The sequence below is a fragment of the Trachypithecus francoisi genome, unplaced genomic scaffold (assembly GCF_009764315.1).
Source record: "Trachypithecus francoisi isolate TF-2019V2 unplaced genomic scaffold, Tfra_2.0 Lachesis_group1, whole genome shotgun sequence".
Taxonomy (NCBI): Eukaryota; Metazoa; Chordata; class Mammalia; order Primates; family Cercopithecidae; genus Trachypithecus; species Trachypithecus francoisi.
In genome coordinates this window covers 71,218,121-71,244,400 of record NW_022681454.1, presented here as the reverse complement: position 1 = coordinate 71,244,400, position 26,280 = coordinate 71,218,121, and the positions used below count along the sequence as shown (strand labels likewise).

At 34.9% G+C, this 26,280-nt stretch overlaps 1 protein-coding gene across 4 annotated transcripts in view; it reads left to right on the top strand.

The window, feature by feature from the left end:
- The window catches only part of ADGRL3 (adhesion G protein-coupled receptor L3), an 888,015-nt gene that overhangs the window by 536,619 nt on the left and 325,116 nt on the right, over positions 1-26,280 (top strand). For all 4 annotated transcript variants that reach the window (XM_033214560.1, XM_033214561.1, XM_033214562.1 and 1 more), the window contains 2 exons: positions 12,592-12,606; positions 14,734-15,534. In XM_033214560.1, coding sequence (XP_033070451.1) covers positions 12,592-12,606; positions 14,734-15,534 — 816 coding nt within the window. The remainder of the gene's footprint in view (positions 1-12,591; positions 12,607-14,733; positions 15,535-26,280) is intronic.

The window sequence follows — 26,280 nt, the reverse complement described above, 5'->3', positions numbered from 1 at the left end:
ATATTAACCAAAAATAACAAATAGATGTATTCATTAAACTTTATAATCAGAAAATATTCATTTCAGCATAGCATTGGTACAATCCACATAGCTATTTTGTTTTTTTCTTTAAATGTGCCTTTCTTAATACAAATAAAGTTGTACCTGTTACTCAAGAGCATCTGAGATAGAAAAACCTTGTATTTACTTAATAAATTTAAAATACTTATTGAGTGGCCTGTTTTAAGTGAATATTTCACAGCAGTGAATGAAGCAGTTGTTAAACATATACAGGTTACTTTCTAGTAAGTTAGCAGAATTTGTAATTACATAGCGGTTCCTGAAAGCATATAACTTCTATTTAAAATGTATTTGTTCTTTAAAGTTGAATTTTTTTACAATAAAGATCACCTTATGTGGAAGATGTACTAATATTTATATAGTACTTACAGTGAATATAAACATAAAATTAAAGATTCAGTAAGTTTCAACTCTAATCACTTTAATAGATATCAACCACTGTTTGTTGTCTACCAAGAAGCTGATTTAATTGGTGAGAAAGTTACACCTAGTAATGTTATATTGTTGGTAGTTCCTTCCTTAATGATCTCACTAGCAAATTTCTTTTTATGACCCTTCTACAGATGGCTTTTAAAGAAAAAAAAAAAATAGTTGGGGCTAGTTAGTTTAAATAGACTGTAAAGTATGTTGATAGTGGTCCAATAGAGCAAAGAATAATGTGGTCATTTGTTTCATTCTCTAAAACTGACTTTTCCTCTAATTTGACACATTTCACTAAAATAAACAAGAAATGCCTTTAGTGAATTGCTTCATAGATGTTAGCTGAGTATTATAAAGAATGAGAAGGAAAGTATACTTCATGCTGTGTTTCTATTTGTTTTAATTTAATTTTTCTATTCAATTTCTCACCTTGGATTTTGTATCACATTATATACATTTGTATAGCTATCTGCTTATTATTTCCTTTGTCAACTTTGACCTACCCAGTTTATAACTGTTTTTTAACGAGTATTTATTATTTTTGTCACTATCTCTCAAAGGAGGAAATAAATTCCTAAGGAAAACAGATAGGGAATATGATGCTATCATTCTCAGAGGCATGCAATTCTTGTATTAAATATGCCAATACTACAGAATTAAATCCTTTATAAAGAGTGGAAAACAAGTAGAAACCATTCACTATCCAACTAACTCTATTTGCTTAGGCCAATGGAATCACGCTACTGAATTGTCATGAACACACTGTGATGGTCAGTGAAGAAAACTGCTACTTCTACATGATTAATAAAACATGATTTTTCTTTCAAGTAAGACAAATACTAGCAAATAGTTTTATGTGTACCACTTTCTTCTTGGCATATTTAATTCTTCTACCCCTGCATTTCTTTCACCTCTGTCATACTTTTTTTTTTTTTTTTTTTTTAAGACAGAGTCTCACCTGGTCACCCAGGCTAGAGTGCAGTGGCCATGCTCAGCTCACTGCAACCTCTGTTCCTGGATTCAAGTGATTCTCCTGCCTCAGCCTCCTGAGTAGCTGGAATTACAGGCGCCCACCACCACGCCTGGCTGATTTTTGTATTTTTAGTAGAGACGGGTTTTTATTATGGTGGCCAGGCTGGTCTTGAACTCCTGACCTCAAGTGATCTGCCCACCTTAGCCCCACGAAGTGCTAAGATTATAGTCCTGAGCCACCGCTCGCGCCCCCTGTCAGACATTATTGACTAACTCAAATGCTGGCTCCTTGCTTTCCAAGTGACAAACATTGTGCTTGTAAGTCTGGAATGTGATACTGCCTTAAATGGTGTTCAAGAAAAGCAATGTAATCTGAAAAGAGATCCTAAATACATGACTCTGAGAAGAAATTTTTTAGCAAAACTCAGAGTGATACTTTTTTTTTTTTTTTTTTTGAGACTGAGTCTCACACTGTCACCCAGGCTGGAGTGCAGTGGCACGATCTCAGCTCACTGCAACCTCTGCCTTCCAGATTCAAGCAATTCTTCTGCCTCAGCATCTTGAGTAACTGGTACTACAGGCGCACACCACCACGCCCGGCTAATTTTTATGTTTTTAGTAGAGATGGGGTTTCACCATATTGGCCAGGCTGGTGTCGAACTCCCGACCTCATGATCCACACACCTTAGCCTCCCAAAATGCCAGGATTACAGGCATGAGCCACCATGCCCAGCTAGAGTGATACTTTTTTAAGATAAGTTATTCCTAGCTACTGATTTTAATTTTCAAATGTTTTGTTTGTTATAATCACAATCATATTTGTGTTAAGAGCAGCCCATCAAATAATTTTCTATTTCTGCTGAATATTACTTAGCAGATGAAGCACTGATGGCATGTAGAGAGTAATAGGGGTAGCTGGGAATAGTATTTTCTGTTTAATCAATAGAGATATTCAATAATAGTAGCTTGCACATAAAAGATAGTGGTTTAGCAATTGTGCTCTGATGAGAAGCCTGGCATTATATCTTGAATGTGGTACTTACTATTTATTTAACTTATCTATACCATTGTTTCTGCCTTTATAATATTGAAATCATGACACTATCTAGTTGTCAATGGTAATGCATTAAGTGGATAATAAGGAAGTACCAGGCACTTAATAAATATGAGTTGTTCTCATAATTATCATAATCCTTTTGTTCTGTTTTCCCAGGGAGCATAGCACAAAGGTTTAGTGCAGGCTTCAGAGTTCAAACACCAGCTCTACCAATTACTAGTTATATGAGTCTTCTACTGTCTCCTCATCTGCATAATGGTGACAATAATTTCAGCAGTGTTGATGTGAGGATTAAATAAGATAATAGAGGAAGTACCCAGCAAATATACTGGTATAGTGTAAATGCTAAATAAGTAGGACTAAGAATAACTTAAAGCTGAATATCAATAAGGAAGAATTCCACCTATTACAAATCTTTCTTATCAACAGTATTAGGGTTCTCTAGAGGGACAGGAGTAATAGGATAGATGCATATACGAAGAGGAGTTTATTAAGGAGTATTGACTCACACGATCACAAACTGAAGTCCCACAATAGGCTGTCTGCAAGCCGAGGAGCGAGGAAACCAATCCGAGTCCCAAAAATCTCAAAAGTGGGGAAGCTGACCATGTAACATTCAGTCTGTGGCCGAAGGCCTGAGAGCCCTTGCAAAGGGTCCAAAAGCTGAAGAACTTGTAGTCTGATGTGTGATGGCAGGAAGCATCCAGCACAGAAAAAAGATGAAGCCCAGAAGGCTCAACAAGTTTGCTCTTTCCAACTTCTGCCTGCTTTATTCTAGCCCCTGTGCTGGCAGCTGATTAGATGGTGCCCACCCAGATTGAGGGTGGATCTGCCTCTCCCAGTCCACTGACTCAAATGTTAATCTGCTTTGGTAACACCTTCACAGACACACCCAGGAACAATACTGTGTATCCATCCTTCTAATCAAGTTGAAATTCAATACTAACCATCACAGTATATTTGAGGGTTTTACATGGACAGAGTCATTCTCACAAGTGACAATCATTGTGTAAGCCATCCTTTCCTGCCATCACTCCCCTTTCAAGGTATGTGAGTGCTCAGTGACAAACAAAGCAGATTAAGTAAGACAAAAATAAAAGGAAAATCAGAAGCTTCGTGTAGGTTTTACAAAATATTTGGCCTTTCAAATATGAACAGAAATTTCATAGAAAGCCTGAAAAACAAATACTGTTTGTATAAAAATTTCTTTCTAGGGATGACAGATTCATTGAATTTTCTGAAATTATATAAAAATATATAAGAAACACATATTGGAAGATTATAGTAATGAATCTAAAGATTTGGATATCATTTTATTTGAACTAATATTTTATAAATAAGAAAAATGAAGCCAGAAAACTGAGATATTAACCCTAAATCACAGTTTACTTTTTAATCCTTAGGAGCGTTTAAAATACAGTAGTAAGTAATGTGATAATTTTTGATTCACTTAACAATCTTATGGAGAGTGAAGGCAGAAATTGCTATTCTAATTCTATTGACAAGATAAACATTTAGCTGTAAGAAGTCAAGTCAGTTTATTTCTAATACAATTATAACTATTGTCTCTACCAGAGTTCTTGAAATCTTGTGAATTAATCTTGGAATGCTAACTTTCTATCATCATTTCATGCAAGAGAATAGAAAAACAAAACCCACCAAGACATTCCGTAAAAAAAAAAAAAACACCAACAAAACCCAACATCTTGAAGAATAGCCTAGGAATGCTTAAGAAACTATGGAATACTCTGGTACTTTGTAGAATTCTTTCAAATGCCTCAGTCGACTTGGGGCTGGATTTACTAGCCAAAGAACAGAAAATATTTTGTATTTAATAATAGCATGGTGAGTAATAATATGTTCATTAGTACAAATATGATTTCTAGAACAGAAACAAAAAATAAAACTAATTGTAGAATTATTTAGAAATTGACATGTAGAAAATATGTCAAATATATCCTATAAATGTCAACTGAAGCCCTTAGAAGACAGGTTTAAGATCTTTACTCATCAGTCTTTTTGGTGTTTGATAAAATTGGAATGTCAATTAATCTAACATAAATTGTGATTTGGGGCTAATATCTCAATTATCTGGTTTCATTTCTCTTATTTATAAAATATCAACTAAACTAAATGGCATCTAACATACTTTCAGCCTCCAAACTCTGGGACTATTAATTTGAAAGTATTTACTAAATTTCTGAAATTAGATCTAGATTCATTTTTAATATCATATTTGTTACATATCCAGAGCTGGATGTATAGAACCTAGTAATAAGAATCAGTTAAAAATACATGTCTTAGGAACAAATAGATGACATTTTCCATAGGAAGTTAATTTTAGTCAAACTGTTGTGCCTTGTGTTTCTAACTTCAGCTTCTCTTGACAATTCCCCCTTCCTCTGTCATTCACTTCTATTCTTATCTATTTTTAATGTCTTTACACAGGTTTCTTTGACAGCATTTAAGAACACTTTATCTTTAGTAAATAAGTATACTGAAAATCACCAATTATTAGACTACAATTTCCCTGATGCAGAGATTAGTTTGTCCTTTATAGCATGGTCGTAGTAGTGATATGGCTTCCATGACCGGAGAAACATCAGGGCCCTTTGTCTCACACCGATAAGATTAATGACACGGACACACGTGGAGTGGTTTTAAGGAGAGGAAAGTTTAATAGACAAGAAAGAAGAAATAAAGCTCCCCCATACAGAGGGAGTGAGGGCTCTGAACAGATAAAAACCCCTGCCCCTTCCACAGAAAGCAGTCAGTTATACTGGGAGGCTGTTGGAGGCGGTGTCTGATTTGCATAGGGCCCAGGGGATTGGTTTTACCAGGTGTGCTATTCACGTAAGCAGTGAAAAAACTGGCCCTCCCGCCTTAGCCATTTAATGTACAGATGCAGGTCGCCGTGATGTCTTGCACAGGTGGTGGCGTCCAGAGGCAGCCAAGACACCTGGCATATGTGGTGACTAGAAGACAGTGGGGACCGCCATGTTGGGTGGATCAGGTTTCTATTCCCCAGCATTTGCATATCAATGCTTGCCCGTCAGGCTTTTCAAACCGCTTTCTATTAGAAATGTTTTGGGAACTGTTTTTATTAAAAGAAAAAGCCTTACCGAGGACTTCTTACCCTTTCTACGTACCTAAAATAATTTTTTAATAACTCCTGTAATAATAGTACCGCCAAAGTCGTGAGTTTCGATGAGGATGAAATAAAATGATTCACAGATTGACTCTTCACAGAGTACACATTCGGTAACTGTTAAGGGCTATGATTGTTACTATTTTTCTCTATTCACAGCTCTTAAGTGTGTTGCACATAACAGGAGCTCCACAGATGCATTCAGTGGACGTAGTATATAAACATGCATATTTAGTCTTATACAATCTGAGGTAACTCTGCCTTTGTTTTTTGTTTAGCAACTCTAAATGCCATGTGGTTATCACACAGTAGTAACAAATCACTGTAACAACGGTACATCATTGAAGAAGCAAATGTATCAACTTTAAGTATTACCAATAATAACTTTGAAAAATTATTATTTTTACTAAAGCTATTACAAATAGATTCTCAAAACAGTCTACTAAGAGAGCTGCATTTTCTTCTAAAAGGCTAAATTAATAGTCTGAAAGGTTTTGCAGATTCATCAATGGCATGGAATGTTAATGCAAAATAAAAGGCCATCTCAGTTTCTGTAGCATCTATAGATACTGCATTTAAGTGTTTAAATTAGAATGTGGCTAGCAAAAGCATTTTATGAATTATTGACATTTTCAATCTGCACACTCCAGGATGAAATTCATTAGGAGGTGTTAATTTTGGAAACAAATTATATAAAGCCATTGTAATACAAGGTGCTTGAGCAGCACTTTTATTCAATGATGCGTGGGTATTATTTGAAAAACATAATTTAGAAGCTGAGCTGCAGAGATTACTCCTGTCTCTCATTAAATAAAGGATTAGTGCTTTATTTACTGAAAGAGACAGATATCTGTCAGAATTTTTGATATGCAATATACCAAAAAATTTAATGAACTTCACTTTAAAAAAAAAAAAATTCTATTTACTGAAGTGCTTCTACATTTCTTGGTGGAAGTGAAATGGAAAAAGAGAATTATCTGTTTCAGAATAATAACAATTAGGGAGACATGAGTTATTCAGCACAGGTTTGTTTCCAGTGATAAGAGAAATCTTGGTTTCCCTTGGTCAAGAAATCTGGAAACTTTTTTTTTTCCTGTTATTTTATCTTCTCTGGAGAGTTGCTTTGTAATACTAGTACACTAGTCTCAAGGGGTGATAGCACTGAAAAGTGTGTCAGTCAGTCCCTTTCTTTGAAAATACCATAGTGCCATTTAGTCATTACACAAAGCATGGAAAGTATTAATTAAGCTCTGTTTATGTGTTGAGCACTGTAGATAAATAAGATGAATTTTTATCTTATTAAACATCAATAATGAATAATATCCAAACTTGGATTCCTGTTTCAACCCTACCTAAACAAAGCTTAGCTACCTAAACTTATTAGCCATAGAGCCATGGTGTTTGTGCCTCAGTTTCTCCATTTGAAAAGTTGGGATAATGAGAATGCCTGCATTTAAATGTCTACTTAAGGCCGGGTGCAGGGGCTCACGCCTGTAATCCCAGCACTTTGGGAGGCCAAGGCGGGCGGATCACAAAGTCAGGACATCGAGACCATCCTGGCTAACAAGGTGAAGCCCCATCTCTACTAAAAATACAAAGAAAATTAGCCAGTCGTGGTAGCAGGTGCCTGTAGTCCCAGCTACTGGGGAGACTGAGGCAGGAGAAAGGCATGAACCCAGGAGGCGGAGCTTGTAGTGAGCCGAGATTGCGCCATTGCACTCCATCCTGGGCAACGGAGCGAGACTCCGTGTCAAAAAAATAGAGAGGTCTACTTAAACATTCATTGGTTTTGTATGCAAAATTTCAGTACTTAATGAATGAATATTATACCAGATATAGTGCCTACCCTCAGGGAGATTCTATTTATATTTTTTGTCTTTTCTAAAGTATGCTTTTTCAAGGATTTGATGACAGGGAGGAATGGAGAACAAGAGTACAACAATTAAACTGTGTTTCATTGAGTTTGTACCTTGTGAGAGTCAGCGTATGGTATTAGACAAATGGCAGGACTGTGCCACCTACCAGGGTTGACCTTGGTCAAATCCTTTAGTGTTTTGACCCTCTTTACTCTTTTCTGATGGGAATAATAAATACTGCATCATATTACTGTGCTGTTAATTCTTCAATAATTAAATAAGGTGATTCATGTGAAAACATTTTATTAAATTATAAAATGCTGTTCATATATAAAGTATAGGCTGAGTATCCCTTATCCGAAATGCTTGGTATCAGTAATGTTTCAGATTTCTGATGTTTGGGATTTTGAAATATATTCAATATATTCCTGTTTCAACTCTACCTAAACAAAGCTTAGCTACCTAAACTTATTAGGTAAGATAATAGAGCCATGATATTTGTGCCTCAGTTTCCTCATTTGAAAAATTGGGATAATGAGAATGCCTGCACTTAAATGTCTACTTAAGGTCGGGTGCAGTGGCCTTTGGAGAACCGAAATGCTCCAAAATCTGAAAACATGATGCCCAAAGGAAATACTCACTGGAACATTTTTTTTTTTTTTTTTTTGGAGATGGAGTCTCACTCTGTCGCCTGGGTTGGAGTGCAGTGGTGCGATGTTGGTTCTCTGGAACTTCTGCCTTTTGGGTTCAAGTGATTCTCCTTCCTCAGCCCCCTAAGTTGCTGGGATTACAGACATGGGTCACCACGCCCAGCTAATTTTTATATTTTTAGTAGAGATGGGGTTTCACCATGTTGGCCAGGCTGGTCTCGAACTCCCAAACTCGTGTGATTCACCCGCCTTGGCCTCCCAAAGTGCTGGGATTATAGGCGTGAGCCACCGAGCCCAGCCTGGAACATTTTTTATTTCAGATTTTTAGATCTGAGATGATCAACCTGTGTTATTGTGAACTTTTGATTATGCAACTTATAGGTAACTGGTTGTGATTTTTTTATTACTTTCTTAGTTTGCCTTTCTGCCATATCCCAACTGCCCTGCTGGCATGTGATAAGGGTACCCAAGTGTATTTTAATAGTCTAAACCAAATGTAATAAGGACAATTGTTCTGTTAACAATACTATTACATTGCAATGAAAAAAAGTTTATAATATTTAATATTTTATTACCATGTTATGTCCCCTATAAGTATCTTTTTCCTTATAGATTACAGAAATATAGGGGCATTATTGGATTGTAACATTCTACATTGTAAATAGAAAATGTGTTCTATGATTTTTATAGTTTAAAAGAAAAGATAATTTAAACATTAGAATTGAATACAAGTTCATAGTTCTTAGTTATCGCATTAACATTTTTTGGCATGCAACAAATTTATTTCTCTCTATTTTGTGATGTAATTTTAAAAAGCTTGGCAATACATACATATGCTCTCCGATCCATGCCTTTTCTAATTAAACAATGCAATTCAAAAGTATTGCATATGATTCAGAAATGGCTGAACAGATATCTTATTTTTCGAAACAGTAGCATAACTATATATTGTATCTATTTTATGAACTCGGAAAATATAGAGGAAAATTTACTAGTCATTTTTACCTGTTTCTTTGATACAGAATAAAATTTTCCTTAGTTGAATTTGTAATTTACTCTAACTACAGGATATAGCTTTTGACATTAAGTTTGACAAAGGACAACAATGAAATCACTTTAAGGAAATATATAAACATATTTATAGAGGCTGAATGCACAGTAAAAATAGTTTGGAAATTAAAAGTATAGAGAGAAAAGGAGACAAACTAGTTTCAAAAACTTTTGGAAATGAACAATGACAGCTATGCCAGAATTCAGGATATTGGACTAGACTAAAAAACAAGAGATCCTGAAAAAGGCTCTCGCACGGTTGTCATCATGCAATTCATTTATTTATTATCTTATTACAGAGAGGAGGGAAGAGAGTATTTTAGGCCTGTGTTTTTAGATCATTGCAGGCTGTTTCATAGCAACAAATGTTTTTTTGCCAGTATAACCCACAATACCACCCATATACTTTTTCTTCTTTTGCTCTCTGGTTTTACATTTAATGGGTTAGAGATATAAATTGCTTATAAATTTTACTTTCCTCCCTACCTGTTAAAATATACAGACATTATGCAGATAATGCATTGCAATATGATTTTATATAGTGAATACAGATTCTATTTCACCACTTTTTCTTTCTACAACATGCTTTAAATATCAAGAAGCAAAATTATTCAATGTTATTTGGATTATGTGTTTAATTCAAGAGCTATTCACTGAGTATTTATTATTTGGTTATGCAGGATGTAGTAGTGTGCTTGTTTCTTGTATTCATGTAATTTGATTATTTATGCAGTGAAGGGAAGCTTCTAGAATCAGAATTAAATGATAGGTAATGACTGGCCAATCCTTAGTGTTACTAAGCTTTTCAATAACAAATTATGTTGTCTTGCCAGTTTTTGTTATGGGAATATGATTTGTGTGCGCTTGTTTCAACTTAAATTATAGGACTGTTTTACTTCAGTCTTGAAAATATCAAATAAATGATAAATGAGCTACAGCCAGTCATGACATGGGCAAGATCATAATAATTTTCTCCAAAGCACAACAGCCTAATAAATCTTCATTTTGAGTAACCAGCAATCAACAGAGGCAAGCTTTACTTATTCTACAGCTTGTGCCAGTTCTCTGATATTAAACAGGACCAGAGAATCAAAACCAAAATTTAACTAAATGGCAGTTGAGTTAATAGAGGTTAAAGCTCTTCAAAAAATAAAAATTTCCATTAAAGTGTAAGATAATATTTGAAGAATATAACAGATACCGTTGTCAATACTTTTTTGTCACACAGCCTTTGTCCCTCATTAAATATTTGTTGAAGAGATAAATAAAACTCACAAAGATGTTAGGATAGTTCCACTCAAAAATAAGATTGTGTATGAGTTTTATGTGAAAGAACACTAAATTTCCATGAACGTGCATTTCTGTGTTTTAGAATGTAAAACTCTGTGTGTGTGTATTTATCAGGAATATATCTCTATCTAAGGCTATTTCAAGGAACAAAATTAGTTCTGAAAACTTTTTTATAGGCTAGTAGTTGAAAAATACCAACTCTAGTATGACTTTCTGTCCCCAACCTCAGCCTTCATTATAATGGGCCTCAAATCTACACGTTGGAGACTATCAATTATCCAATTTGTTAAAGTGCTTAGTTATGCTTCTTCTAGTTGTCAGTCTGAACATAGGTTTGTTATTATTCTGGTATAAGCATGACGTGCATCTCAGATAAGGCTTGAGATGCCTGTATTAGCCTATTTGAGACATATGGTCCAGTAAACCCTAGAGTTACTCAATAAGATTAATTGAGGATAATGATAAATTATGACAATATAATAGAGTTTTTAAAATCATCCAAGAAATATCATTAAAAATAATATTTGTAGAGAGGGAGGGAGGGGGGCAAGGGTTGAAAAATTTACTATTAGGTACTATACTCACTACCTGGGTGATGGGATCAATCGTACCCCAAAGCTCAGCATCACATTATATATCCATGTAACAAACCTGTACATGTACCCCTGATTCTAAAATAAAAGTTGAAATTATTTAAAACATAATAATATTCATTAACTAGTGAGATGAAGGATCTAAAATTTGATAACCTTATTTGAAACTTTCTAAGCAGAACTTTTGATATATGCCAGTTTTTCCTTGGTGAGATTGAGGAATATCACTGCTCAATATCACTTTGCAACATGATATTGAGGCTTCAAAAAAGTCGCTGGAGAGAAACAAGTGTGGATTTGACAAACTGGAGACATGCAAGCTTAGCTCAAAGTATAAAGATATCACCCAAATGTAATTATCCCAAACAGTATTTCTCACTTGTTTTTGAAATCTTACTAGAGTTTTACATTTATTTATTGTGCATAATATCTGAGTTCATCTCTTCCACTGAAATTGCTTTAGTTTTACATCACTTGAAATCTGTGATTTTTTGAAGTTTGTGTTGTGAACTATTCTTCCCTGACATTCTCCTCTTTTTTCTTATTGGTCCCTCTTTTCATGTTAGAATGTAGCACATTGTCTTTGGTGAAACAAAATGTTTATAAGATAAGGAGATGCTGCTTGCTGAGTTTGTGAATATGTTAACAATTTTCAAAAGTTTTTACTGACTTATATTAGTCAATACCTTAAAAATAATTATGGAATTTAATTTGAAATGTATAAACATAACATGTTTGAGGATCTCTATTTTTATAAGTGTATGTTAACTCTGTTAAGAGTTTCAGAAATGACCAGAGCCAGTGACTCATTATTTTTCTAAACCTTCTGATAACATACTTTTCTGAAGCACAATATTTTTTCCACAGTAATATCAAATATTACTGAGTGGGAGGGAGAAAAGTTTATTCAATAAGGATTTCAAATCAATTTATTTAGGATAAGATCATTCCACATTAATGTGTAGTCGCATGATGTGCACTTCTCATAAGACTGACAAGCTACAGGAAATCTTAGGCCTTAGGAAATGAGTTGCGGAATAGTTCTTCTGAACAAATTCTTTGAAATGCATAGAAAACATAACTATTATGTGAAATAGTGGTATAGACTATAATATTTGTAAGTGAGACTAGTCAAACTATTTCTTTGTGTAACTATTGACCTGCCTTTCAAATGGAAATATTTGTGTTCTTATTATGAATATTGCATTTCCTATGTCTGTAATTTGGAATGGTGTGTTTATTTAATCATAGTTTGATTAATTTTTGCCCTTTTTCTCAAAGTTTATAATATATTTTAAAGAATATGATTATTTTTAAATAACTGTATTAGAGAGATGGGTTTATTAAAACATATAATGTTCAATAAAGCATGTATGAGTGAAATAAATTATTTACTTTCAGTTTGGAAGAGGTGAATAAAAAGTGCTTGGCCAATACCGTACCATTAATCTATTCTCTTTTCTCCTTTCTCTCTTTACTTCTCTCTCTCCAATAGAAGTGGAACAAAAAGGTAATTAAATACCTTTCATAAATTATATACTATTTATAGGCTAAGTTATTTAACAGTTTAACATTTAGTTAAAATAATTTTGTTATTAATTCTTATCTATTTTATGAAAATTTATTTACTACTTCTGCTGCTCAACTTCACTTTAATCTGTATTACTGACAAGTGTCAGTTTCTTTTATCTAAGAAGAGTTTAGTAGTATAAAAGTTTCCACAGTGTATTTTATTCCCCTTTATTTTTGAGTAGTTAGAAATCCAACTCATGGTGACGAATAGTAGTTGCTTTAATTTGTTTTTATTTATATACTAGACAATTTTTCATAGCTCTGGCATGGTTTACCTATTCCATCAATTTTTAACTATTGGGGGAAAAGGGAAATAGTTTTCCAAACCACCTAAAGTAAATTACTTTAGTCATCAATTATGATTATTAATTTTGGCATAAAGCTTATATACAATTTTGATAACAATGGATACCTATCCTTTATAATTATAGCAAGCATATGAAACTCTTATAATCAATATTATTATGGATTGTATATTGATGATGGCCCTCTGTCCTTGCTATGGAAGATTTTGGTAGTTAGCCTGTTCCCAAACTTCTTATTTCTCTAAAAGTAAAACTTTGGGCATTTTAGTAATGTACTTTTCTTTTTGATAATCTCCAAAATCTAGCTGAGTTTCATCTTAGATTGTTTTCCATTGCATCTATTCTTATAGTTGCTGTTTAAAAGCTAATCACTAATGCCAAAATAATACTACTTTAATCATTAAAAAAGAGTCAAAGTCCAAATTACAGTGATTTTCTAATTTTTTCACCCAGTACACTTCTAATCATTCCAAACATAACAATAGACTGCATGATTATTTTTCAGTGTATTTGTTTTGCAAATATATTAGAGCAGTGTTTCCCATAGTAGGTTCAGTGGAACTCTATACTCCAAAGAAGCTCTATAATAAAGGTGCCATGATCCAATTAGTGTGTGAAATTTGCTTACCCTTCCCACTTCCGCCTTGGAGATTCACGAATGTACCTATGCTATTAGAATCTCTGCTACAGTTATATTTAATATAACATTTCTTAAACACATGTGGCTAAGGATCCCTTTTTTCTTTCTGTGTAACATCTAACTATGCCACTTGAAACACGTGATTCAAGGACCACCCTTTGGGAAACATTGCTTTATAGCCATGTTTAAAGCCACTGCAGATGAATCAGCCAGGCTTTCTTACCACCATTCACATGATATGCTACTGAATCATACAAAAATCAAGTGAATCAGATGATTCCTAGCCATTTTCACTCTGAAGTATGAGCAGCAAAATATTATAGCAAGTAATCTTGGGTTTTAATGCTCTTCTCATGTAACAGTAAAAGGTACATGTTTTTAAGTTCCAATACTACTGTATTTAACAGGACATTTTTAACTGATTAAAATCTAGATCTTGGGTTCTTTTCTGTAACCTTTCACCTTTTCTTCTTTCCTTATTCCTTCTTTCCTTTCTTTTTCTTCCTTTCTCTTTTCCTTCCAGTATCCATCCATCACTCATTTTTAATTGTGTGGGTTGCATGCTCTGTGTGTGTTGTAGCAACTTTGAGAGCTTTTTTGCTAAAAGATTCAGTGGCCTGTATTACGGGGCTTTTCTTTTCCTTTATTAAAAAATTACTATAGGATATTCATCTGTTTCTTAATGATAACTACTGAATACCTAATTTCATCAGAATGGAAATAATAATTTTTGTTTTGAAATATGTTCTTCAGTGAACTATTAAAAGTATTGTGTATAAACATTTGTATTTCTTATATGTCTATAGAATATGTAGACATATGTCACATCTAATATATATTTCCAAAAATATTGTAGCGTGTTTACAAAGGTAACAATCACAGGAAGGCACAGCTACTCACAAAAAGGCTAGATATTTTTCAGTTATCAAAATCAAAATGATTTTGAAAGGAAGCCAAAATTAATGTGGAAGAATACTTTGTGTTCTTAAAAGAATGAAGCAAAATAAGTGATGGTGGGTATCTCCTGTTAGAGTTGCATTCCATTTGGTGAAAAATAAGACTAAATAACAAAATATGAAATTAATGTATTTATTTATTTTAACTGTTTCCCTTCCAACAGTTTTTCTTTGTCCTGGACTATTAAAAGGAGTATACCAGAGTGAACATTTGTTTGAGTCTGACCATCAATCTGGGGCGTGGTGCAAAGACCCTCTGCAGGCATCTGACAAGATATATTATATGCCCTGGACTCCCTACAGAACTGATACCCTGACTGAGTATTCATCCAAGGATGACTTCATTGCTGGAAGACCAACTACAACCTACAAGCTCCCTCATAGGGTGGATGGCACAGGATTTGTAGTGTATGATGGAGCTTTGTTCTTCAACAAAGAACGCACCAGGAACATAGTAAAGTTTGATTTACGGACTAGGATAAAGAGTGGAGAGGCTATCATAGCAAATGCCAATTACCATGATACCTCCCCTTACCGATGGGGAGGCAAATCTGACATAGACCTGGCAGTAGATGAGAATGGGCTATGGGTAATCTATGCAACAGAACAAAACAACGGTAAAATTGTCATTAGTCAGTTGAACCCTTACACCCTACGGATCGAAGGAACATGGGATACTGCATATGATAAAAGGTCAGCTTCCAATGCCTTTATGATTTGTGGAATTCTGTATGTGGTCAAATCTGTATATGAGGATGATGACAATGAGGCCACTGGAAATAAGATTGACTACATTTACAACACTGACCAAAGCAAGGATAGTTTGGTGGATGTACCCTTTCCCAATTCATACCAGTACATTGCAGCTGTGGATTACAACCCCAGGGACAACCTACTTTATGTATGGAATAACTATCATGTCGTGAAATATTCTTTGGATTTTGGACCGCTGGATAGTAGATCAGGTAAGTTCAACCTTTTATGGTACTCTTTGGGGAAATATTTACAGTTTGTTCTCAGCAAGTTCATTTTATGTTTTTGTTTGTTTCTTTGTTTTTGTTTTTGTTTTTTGACTTTCTTTGTGGTCTTCTGGCCTGTGTACCTGAAAATTGTTCTTTGTCTTTGCATCTAAAGAAGGTTGCTGCTGATCACTTTCAGATGTAAAAATTTATAACTACGAAAAGTAGACTCTCCTTTCTTCTGCTCAACTCCAGTCTTTAGCTCTTCTTCTTTGAAGGGTATTTGTTATTTTCAGCAGGCTAGTTCTTTGTGTAGTGAACTGCACAAAACCATTGCTAAAATAGAATGTCAGCCTTTCTAATTAATTGTGAAATACCCACTGAAGTGCTGTCTACTTGGAACATGTCAAAGGGTTAACTTGATATTATTTTTCAGGAGCCCGCACCAATGTATTCACCTCACAGAGAGCATCATATATGACCTCCCCTTTTGGGAAAGTTGTCAGTTTGAGTGTGCCTGTGTCTGAATGAACTTAATTGGTACATTGAGAAAAATATTCATAACTGATAAGTACAAGAAAAAATATCTTGATTTTTATAAGACATTGCAATTTTTTATAGTTTTAATTGCAATTCTTTACAAGCACTCTTTTTCCATTAAAAACATACTATTTCCTTTTAATGTTGTTTAAAGACAATCATAAATAGTTTTAATTTTTTTCATTTTTATGTACTCAACACAATTCTCTTAATTTAAAGGTTAAAATTTTTAGCTAGCATATTAGTCCATTCTCACACTGCTATGAAGACATAAACAAGACTGGATAATTTATAAAAGAGAGAGGTTTACTTGATTCACAGTTCTGCATGTCTGAGGAAGCATCAAGAAACTTACAATCATAGCAGAAGGTGAGAGAGAAGCAAAGGCAAGTCTTACATGGCAGCAGGCAAAAGAGAATGAACAAGCGAAAGGGGAAGACTCCATTATAAAGCCATCAGATTTCATGAGAACTTACTCACTATCACAAGAACAGCACAGGGAAAACTGCCCCCATGATTCAATCACCTCCCACCAGGTCCTGCCCTCCACATGTGGGGATATGGGGATTACAATTCAAGATGAGATTTGGGTAGGGATCCAGAGCCAAACCATATCAACTAGTCATAATAGTCTTCCCCAAGATAAAGTATAATGGAAAGCTAAGATAGGGGTGTCTGAATTTTGACAGTAATATATCAGTTCAAAAATTAAACTATTTTTGCCATTCAGCTTTAAAAATGTATAACTACAAGGAATTGACTTTCCTTTGTTTTGCTCAACTCCAATTTTTAGCCCTCCTTCTTTGAAGGGCATTTGTCATTTTCAGCTGGTTAGTTCTTTATATAGTGACATGCACAAAACCTTTGCTAAAATAAAATGTAATCCTGTTAATATTTCATATTTTCTGCATTATGTGTCGAACTACTCTTTTATTAGCACGACATTCCTCTTAGTCCAGTATATGCATATCTTTTTACTGAACTAGATCCTAAGTTTTTTATAGTCAATGGCCTTGCCTTACTCTTTCTTTTAATGTATTTTTCTCTTACCATTATTTCTGTCTTCTCTGACTCTAGTATAATACATTGCGTATATATAGTAAGGCTCAATCACTCTTGTGGAATGAATGAATGAATGAGTGAATGAATGAATGGCTTTTCACTTCTTATTCAGATAGGATGACAAATTAGATAGTATTTTCTCTAATCATGGAGAGGTTTCAGTCAGAGTGACAGCACTTGTTTCCACAATCAGCAATGCTGATACTATGTTGAATTGGCTTTTACGGAAAGAAAAGACTAAATATGCAATAACAACAAAAGCAATTTCACCTAAGTCCTCAACAAAATCTAGACCAACTCTATTGTCTGACTCATCACTGTACAGGTAAGGTTTTTTGTTTGTTCTTTAAACCACTGCATTCTACAGTTTAAAATCCGATCAATAATCCATTATCTAGAGTATTCTGGGAAGACACTCCTTTCATAGTCATGATATTCTTAAACTAAAATTTATATTTGGCAGTGAAAACTTTGCTATGAATGGTTCTTAGCCTTTTTTGGCTCTTAACTAGAACAGGAAGTGATTTCTAATATTTCAAAGGAATAATAAATAATAACACTTTTTTTAGTTGATCAGTGAATAAGAGGCAATAACATAATTCAAATTTTATTTATTTAAAAGATCATACCTTATTTTTATTTAGAGTAATAGATAGGTTAAAATTAATTACCATTTCAGGTTCTGATATGATAAACTAAAGCAAGTTCTTAACTCGGTTTTATTAAGTTATCCTTAAAGAATAAGATGGTACCATAATCCCATGTGTTTAAAAACTTGCCAAAAATATTTTTAGCATACACACAATTTTAGCATGTAATAAACATATGAATATATATACTCATGCACATATATGACTATATGCTTTTTGTGTGTACTATACATATATGTATACATGTGTGATCATGTGTGTATTAGTATACATATTCATATGGTTGTTATATGTTTATATATTAACATATTCATGTGTCCCCTCCATATGTATGTACATATCCCCTTCTATATATATGTACATATCCCCCTCCATATATGTGTACATACATATGGGGGGGTAAGAGAATGAATTTTTGTAATTGTGAACATAAGGAAAATTACACCTTCATTTAATTTTTTAAAATGTATTTGTTTGTCTGTTTATGGGAGTTAAAATATGGGCCGTCTCTCCCTCATGTACTAGTGCCCATTATTTGTTAAAAGGATGCTATTGAAGGCTGGGCGAGGTGCCTTTCACCTGTAATCCCAGCACTTTGGGAGGGCGAGGTGGGCAGATCACTTGAAGGCAGGAGTTCAAAAACCTAGCCTGGCCAACATGGTGAAACTCTGTCTCCACTAAAAATACAAAAAAAATTAGCCTGGCAAGCTGGTGGGCGCCTGTAATCCCAGCTTCTAGGGAGGCTGAGGCAGGAGAATCACTTGAACCTGGCAGGCGGAGGTTGCAGGGAGCGGAGGTTGCGCCACTGCACTCCAGCCTGGGTGACAAAGAGAGATTCCATCTCAATAAATAAATAAATAAGTAAATAAATAAATAAATAAATAAAAGGATGCTATTGAAGTAGCAAACATTATGAAGTGATAGACTTCAGCTTTTAAAATGAATTCCTAACTTAAGTCAGGAGATTGAATTTTCATTCCTTTTGAACAATGACAATTAAGACTTTGTTTTACAAATAGTGAAATTTCACCCTTTGGATTTGTCAATATAATCACAAAAAAACTATCAATTTTCATGCATGAATGCTCAAATTGAAAAGCTAATGCTTTAGCATGGACTTATTGCAGTTTAGGGGTGGAAAGAATATGTATAGAAATAAATTTTATGCATGATGTGTGCTGATAGGAAAATTTCAATTAACGTTAGTAGAGGCTGTTCTTATTTCACACAAACAGTTTCAGCTGGGTATTTTTCTTTAGTAAGTTACAGTGACTTTTTTTTTCAAAGAAATTGCCTTTAGTGAATTTTTATTGCCATTTTATTTTGGGTCCTATGTGTCTATGTACAGAAACTCTCAACTTATTACAGATATGTTGGAGTCAAAAACTAATCCTAGGCCGGGCGCGGTGGCTCAAGCCTGTAATCCTAGCACTTTGGGAGGCCGAGACGGGCGGATCACGAGGTCAGGAGATCGAGACCATCCTGACTAACACGGTGAAACCCCGTCTCTACTAAAAACTACAAAAAACTAGCCGGGAGAGGTGGCGGCGCCTGTAGTCCCAGCTACTCGGGAGGCTGAGGCAGGAGAATGGCGTGAACCCGGGAGGCGGAGCTTGCAGTGAGCTGAGATCCGGCCACAGCACTCCAGCCTGGGTGACAGCGCGAGACTCCGTCTCAAAAAAAAAAAAAAAACTAATCCTAAATTTGTCAACTTAAAGTGTATTTGTCATTACCATCTGTTGGTAGCAGGCTAAGTCTTTTTGTGATGATTTTAACTGTATTCTAATCAACAAAAATTCATTCTTTTGAAGTTTTTATGTAAAGGGGTTTCTATGTTTTATGTCTCCTGTGAAAAGATCTGGTGTTGAAAACTAAAAGGCAAATATACTTCTCTTGGGTATATAAAGATCCTCTGGTGACACTTGGTGATGCTTACACATAGGTAGCATAGGCTTCTGAACATGAGCTTAGGAATCAGAAGGATGTGGGTTTGAATTCTTTCTGTCTCTTGTTTGACTCTGGGCAAGTTGTTCAGTCTTCAATCTTGATTTCCTCAGACTATAAAATGGAAAAAATAACTCCAACCTCACAAGACTATTGTTTTATTTTAATGAGAAAATATATGTAATAGACACAATACAGTAACAACCTAATAGATTTGCACCAACCCTACAAGGACCATTTTTATCCATGTTTTCTAAATGAAGGCCCTTTTAAAGCACTTCAGTTCATATAACTTATTCCAAAATTGCCCAGATGTTAGCACCAGGCACCCTCTAGATACAAGCATCATTTGTAGTTCGTATTACAAGTTAAACATGATGTATTTGTACTCTAAAAATTGTATCTACTCTTCAACCATGAAATCAAATGATTTGTTTTTATAAGGATCTTTTTTTTTTCGGTCTTTTTATCATTCCATTTTTTTTTCTTTTTTTTATTACTTCCATAAGTTTTTGAGGAACAGGTGGTATTTGGTTACATGAGTAAGTTTTTTAGTGGTCATTTGTGAGATTTTGGTACACCCATCACCCGAGCAGTATACACTGAACCCAATTTGTAGTCTTTTATCCCTCATCCCCTCCCACACATTCCTCCAAGTCCCCAAAGTCCACTGTATCATTCTTATGCCTTTGCATTCTCATAGCTTAGCTCCCACTTCTGAGAACGTATGATGTTTCCCATTCCCGAGTTATTTCACTTAGAATAATAGTCTCCAAGTCCATCCACGTTGCTAAGAATGCCATTAATTCATTCCTTTTTTATGCCTGAGTAGTATTCCATTCTATATATTTATATCACATTTTTTTTATCCACTCATTGATTGATGGGCATTTGAGCTATTTCCATACTTTGCAATTGCAAATTGTGCTGCTATAAACATATGTGTGCAAGTATCTTTTTTGGGTAATGATCTCTTTTCCTCTGGGTAGGTATCCAGTAGTGGAATTGCAGGGTCAAATGGTAGTTCTACCTTTAGTTCTTTAAGGAATCTCTACACTGTTTTCCATAGTGACTGTACTAGTTTTTATTCTACAAGGGTCATTTTTAAAGTCTGAAATGAGAACTTTGGAGGAACAATATGAATAAAAAGCTCAACTCCTCAAAGTATTCTAAAAGTGGTTTCAGGAATTATTAATTCCAGTTCCTTGCTTTTCCCAACACTCATCCCCAGACTTTTAATTGTTACATTTTTAAATTTTCCTGCCTTTTGTTGGGCTGCTCAATTGTGTGACATATATGTTTGCATTATTTTTCAGAAGAAATGTCTTGGGAAATGGTACGATCTGTGAAACATCGTTTTCAACAATAGCTATGTTAATAAATTCATTTCAATTGACTTTTTAAACTTGTATTTAAAATGTTTTCAGAGACTGTAAGTGAAGTTTCTCCTAGAAAAAAAAAATCATTAATTGGCCAGTTTTTCTTGGCAAAGTTTCGAAGAAGTTTAAAATTCATTTACTATGTTCCCTAAAAACATTACTTTTGGAACATCATCCTGTTGTCACTTATTCTACATGATATTAAATGTAAAATTGCCAACATTTTTGTCATTTCCCAGCATGAAATTGGTGGAAACATAAATCTGAATTTATTTTGATACTGCTATTTAGCATTCATATAGCAAATATATTTGCAAATAATTTCTTAAGATTTTAAGTAATATAGTTATATTTCACATATTCAGGAAAATACAAATGCAAAGAATATCTAATGTTTTATAAAAAGGTTTTTTTGGAACTAATTAGACTTTGATTCACATTGTAATATCTTGTTGATTTTGTTTTATCAGTTTCTTCTACAAATTCCTTTTTTTTGTTTGTTTGTTTGATTGGAGACAGTCTCACTGTGCTGCCCAAGTTGGAGTGCAGTGGCACTGCAACCTCCATTTCCTGGGTTCAAGTGATTCTCAAGCCTCAGCCTCCTGAGTAGCTTGACCTCTCAAAGTGCTGGGATTTCAGGTGTGAGCCACTGTGCCCGGCCCGTCTACAAATTCTTAAAGTGTCTGATAAATAGTTGGTGCTTTTAAAAGACTGTTGAGTGATTAAATGGATAAATGGACTATATTTTTTAAATCTGCTTTTTCAAGATATTAGGTGAATAGGAGTATAGTTTCTAAATGTGATTTACTAAGATTATGTGTATGCTCCTCAGGTAGTCATCTTCACTGTCAGCACATGAATCTATAATCTAAGTTTTATTAAGTCACTCAGTCATCCTCCGCACCCCCACGTTGTACCTCCAGCTTCTCCCCTGCTTCACCCACGTTGTTGTGAGTTTTGGTAATCTAAGGGGCATTTTAGCGTGTGATAAAGATAAGTACCAAAGTACATAAATACTTAATGTGTTTTCTTCCAGAAGGAATTACGGCCAGTGATTTTACAGCATGGAAGAAAGTGGGCAACTGTTTAAAGAATTCTATATTAAGAACATTTTCTTAAATTGTTTAGTTGACAAATTGTAGGGATTTCTTCAACTTGGAGCAAATGGAAAATATGTTATATTTAGAAATGCATAATAGTTGTATTCTCTTGAAAATATGTTTTGTCTAAAGAACCAGTGATTCAGCTTTTTACACAGGTACCAAAATGATTTTAAGCATTAACACTTGAGTACAAAGTACATGTGAAAGCACTTCCTCTGTTTTTTCTGGGCAGAGCACCAGATACGGAACTATCAAATCTAGAATTTTCTTCAAATATACTTCCAACCGAGCCTATTTTCTAGCTTATAAAATACAATGTAAAAATATACCTTTATTATACCTTTAATTGGTTATTTTTTGTAAGATGTACATTTAAAATTTTCAAGACATACTTAGCTGTTTCACAGATTATTTGAGTGATTCTCACATGGGCATCATAACTCTAAAACCATATGCTATATTCTGATACAACTGGTGGGAGGGAGTCAGATAGTTGCATCACTTGCCTTTAGCTATGATTAGTGGCTGGTTTTGACTGACTTTCACCCTTAACTGTTCTCTCTCCCAAACCACCTTCTGCTGAATTGATTATTCATTAATAAAGAGGAGTTAGATGAGAAGTATTTTCTTTGACTCTTACAGTTTGTTTCTAAGCTGTCCATCAAACAGTCTAATTTTCCTTGTTAAATATGCAAATGTTTTTCAGTATTTCCTACTGAAGGAGGAGGGGGAAGTAGGTTCAAATTGGTAATAACAGGCAGAGAAGCTGAGTTTCAAAAATTTCCTAAAATTAGTATGTCTAACAGATCTAAAAATCTACTGGCTGAGATTTAGTGAAAAACACATCCAGCAATAAGTACTAACAATAGAATGATAAATCTTGTTGATTTTGTTTTATCAGTTTCTTCTGATAAAGAGATGTAGCTACTGTCTTGTTACCTGCTGTTCTGCTTCCCAAACACAATCCACATTTTCTTGAAAGACATTTGAGATTATGTAAATATAACCATTCTTATGTACCCTAAAGATAGTAGACTCTAAACCAACAAAAAGCCTACACATAACAGTTTAACAATGAGGATATGGTGCACCTTCTGTCCTTATAATATGCAAATTAAGTACATTTGTGTCTCCAGTAAAAGCTGTGGCTGTGTAGTGATGAATAAGAACTTTAAACGCACATGACACCTCGTTAAAATGTAATTTTCACATCATATATCTGAGCGCTTTACTATGACAGCTGAGTAATGTGAGTGCTGGGCAGAGAATCCTGAACATTTTGAAACTGTCACGTGTTTAATAGGTAGCTGAATCTGCTTCCTGAATGGTTTAGTTAAATATGGTGCACCCTAGTCAGAAAATAGAGCCTAAAAGTAGTAGGATCTTAAATCAAACTTGTCCTCAGCCTATGTGTATGATTCCTTCACAGTTCCACTTGAGATTCCGCATTGTCTCTAAAGTTTAATTTACATCTATCTTAGTAGCTGAGTGAACTTTACAAAAAGGAAAAAATAGTCAGCAACTTGTTGCTAATTTCAGCCCTATCTGTATTTTTATGCATCAGCTGTTTTCTCTGTCTGCAGAGGAGCCCCTTCTTTTTCTTTCCAGTGCTGCTGCTTTGCTTGCAGTGACAGCTGCTGCCTGAAGGACATTGCTGCTGCTGATTTTTCAGGGAGCACAGCCAAAGCTTGCGAAATTTACAAGAGCTATTCCATTGCCACTTCACAACAGCTGAATTTTCTCTTACACTTTTTAAAAAACCTTTCCTGTATTTTTCTTTCTGCATAATTGAGGGTAAAACTTCCCAGAATGGCATCTGCCTTTCAGGCTCTGAGTAAAAGAATCACAGTCCTGTACAAAGCAAAGCTGAACTTAGCTATACAGCTGAACCTAATGTTTGTTAGTCATCTGACTAGGTGACCTTCCAAATGGAAGAGAGAAGAGACAAGGAATAAAAAGGTTCACAAATGCTCTAACGTTAGTTGTTTCTACAGAGTGATGTCCCCATAAATGTATAATTATTAGACATGTAATCAAAATCATTTCTACATGTATTTTACAGTAATAAAGAAAGATGACTTATTTGTGAATAAGCTTCCCGCTCACACCAGCTGTCCTTTCTGTAGCCATTTCACTGCTCATTAGCATGTCCAGCAGAGGGCAGGCAGGTGGAACTGGAATAGTGTTGCTGCTCTTTATTGGCACATCTTGTAAGGGTTGGTAACAGTGCCAAAAGTAATGATTATCTAGGGGTTCCACCTTAGAGTCCTATGCTTCTACCCATCTTAGCACAGATAAGTGAGAGTTGACTCTATTACGTAATAGCTGTTACAATAGCCAAGTCAGACATCTGCTTCACTTCTCTGTTTTTAAAATTATCATTATTATTATTATTATTTTATTTTTTTGAGACATAGTCTCACTCTGTCGCCGAGGCTGGAGTGCAGTGTCGCGACCTCGGCTCACCGCAAGCTCTGCCTCCCGGGTTCACGCCATTCTCCTGCCTCAACCTCCCGAGTAGCTGCGACTAAAGACCCGGCGGGCTAATTTTTTGTATTTTTAGTAGAGACGGGGTTTCACCGTGTTAGCCAGGATGGTCTGGATCTCCTGACCTCGTGATCCACCCGCTTCGGCCTCCCAAAGTGCTGGCATTACAGGCGTGAGCCACCACGCCGGGTCTGTTTTTTGCATATTTAAGTAGTGGTCAAATACCTTGGACTAGGCTTGACAGGCAATAGTATGAGTTTTTAAGCACAAAGATATTTCCTTCTTAATAACTACTTTACCACTAGAAAGCTAAATTCTCGGATAATAATGATTAATGACAAAGTAATTCGGGATACGTAAATGACAGGTAAAATCTACTCTACTATATAATTTTACAAGATGAGGTATGTTAACTGATTTCCCTGAAAACAAATGGCGAATACTTCATCTTATTTACTTAAAAAGAATTCTGGCTGCTTTTCATTATGCCTTTCAAGAGTACAAATCAATGGCCAAACTTTTTGCATCTATTTATACTAGCGAAGATACAAATTAAAATTAGCCAGTGCTTTCTATATAAAATGCCTTGTGACTGCAATATTTTAGCCTTAAAACTTTTTTTTTCTCTCAATAATGTTAGAAAAAACAATTCTACAAAAAACATACAGGTGTAAGTGAAGAGTAAGGTATTTGTTGACATTAAGATTTATCTGAAAATTATCTCTAATGCTAATTTTTTTGTTAAGTGAGAAATGTCTTTGAAGAAACTTTTGCCTTTCAAAACAAGATAATAGTACTATATTTAGAAACACACTACTCATTAAAAATATAAAATAGATTATTTTTAAAACATGGCAAACCTTTCAATATCTACAATAATTTGACTGTTAGCATGCATATTTATTTATTTATTTATTTTTATTTTTTATTTTATTTTTTTTTGAGACGGAGTCTCGCTCTGTCACCCAGGCTGGAGTGCGGTGGCGCGATCTCCACTCACTGCAAGCTCCGCCTCGCGGGTTCACGCCATTCTCCTGCCTCAGCCTCCCCTGTAGCTGGGACTACAGGCACCCGCCACCATGCCCGGCTAATTTTTTTTGTATTTTTAGTAGAGACAGGGTTTCACCATGTTAGTCAGGATGGTCTCGATCTCCTGACCTCGTGATCCGCCCGCCTCGGCCTCCCAAAGTGCTGGGATTACAGGCGTGAGCCACCGCGCCCGGCCTAGCATGCATATTTAAATAGCAAATGAAAATTTAGACTTCTGTGTTTTATGAGAAGCCCACTGAGGGCCATGGGTAGTTTGCGGTGAAGTAGTTTAAAATGGAATGGAAAGAATTAAGAAAAAGACAAAAATGAAAAATGGAATTCATGCACAAAGTCAGATCTGCTGTGAGATGTAGAAGCAGGAGTTGAAATTGGGTTTATGTCAGAAGATGGATGATTCATTGGTTGATTCTTTTTTATTTCTTTCTTCCCTTCAATCAGGAACTATGCCTTTAGGTAGAACTGAACCGTGCCACTATTCTATGTTCTGTGGTTGTTACAACAAAGAACAAGGCAGGCACTGGCCCTGTCGTCATGAAC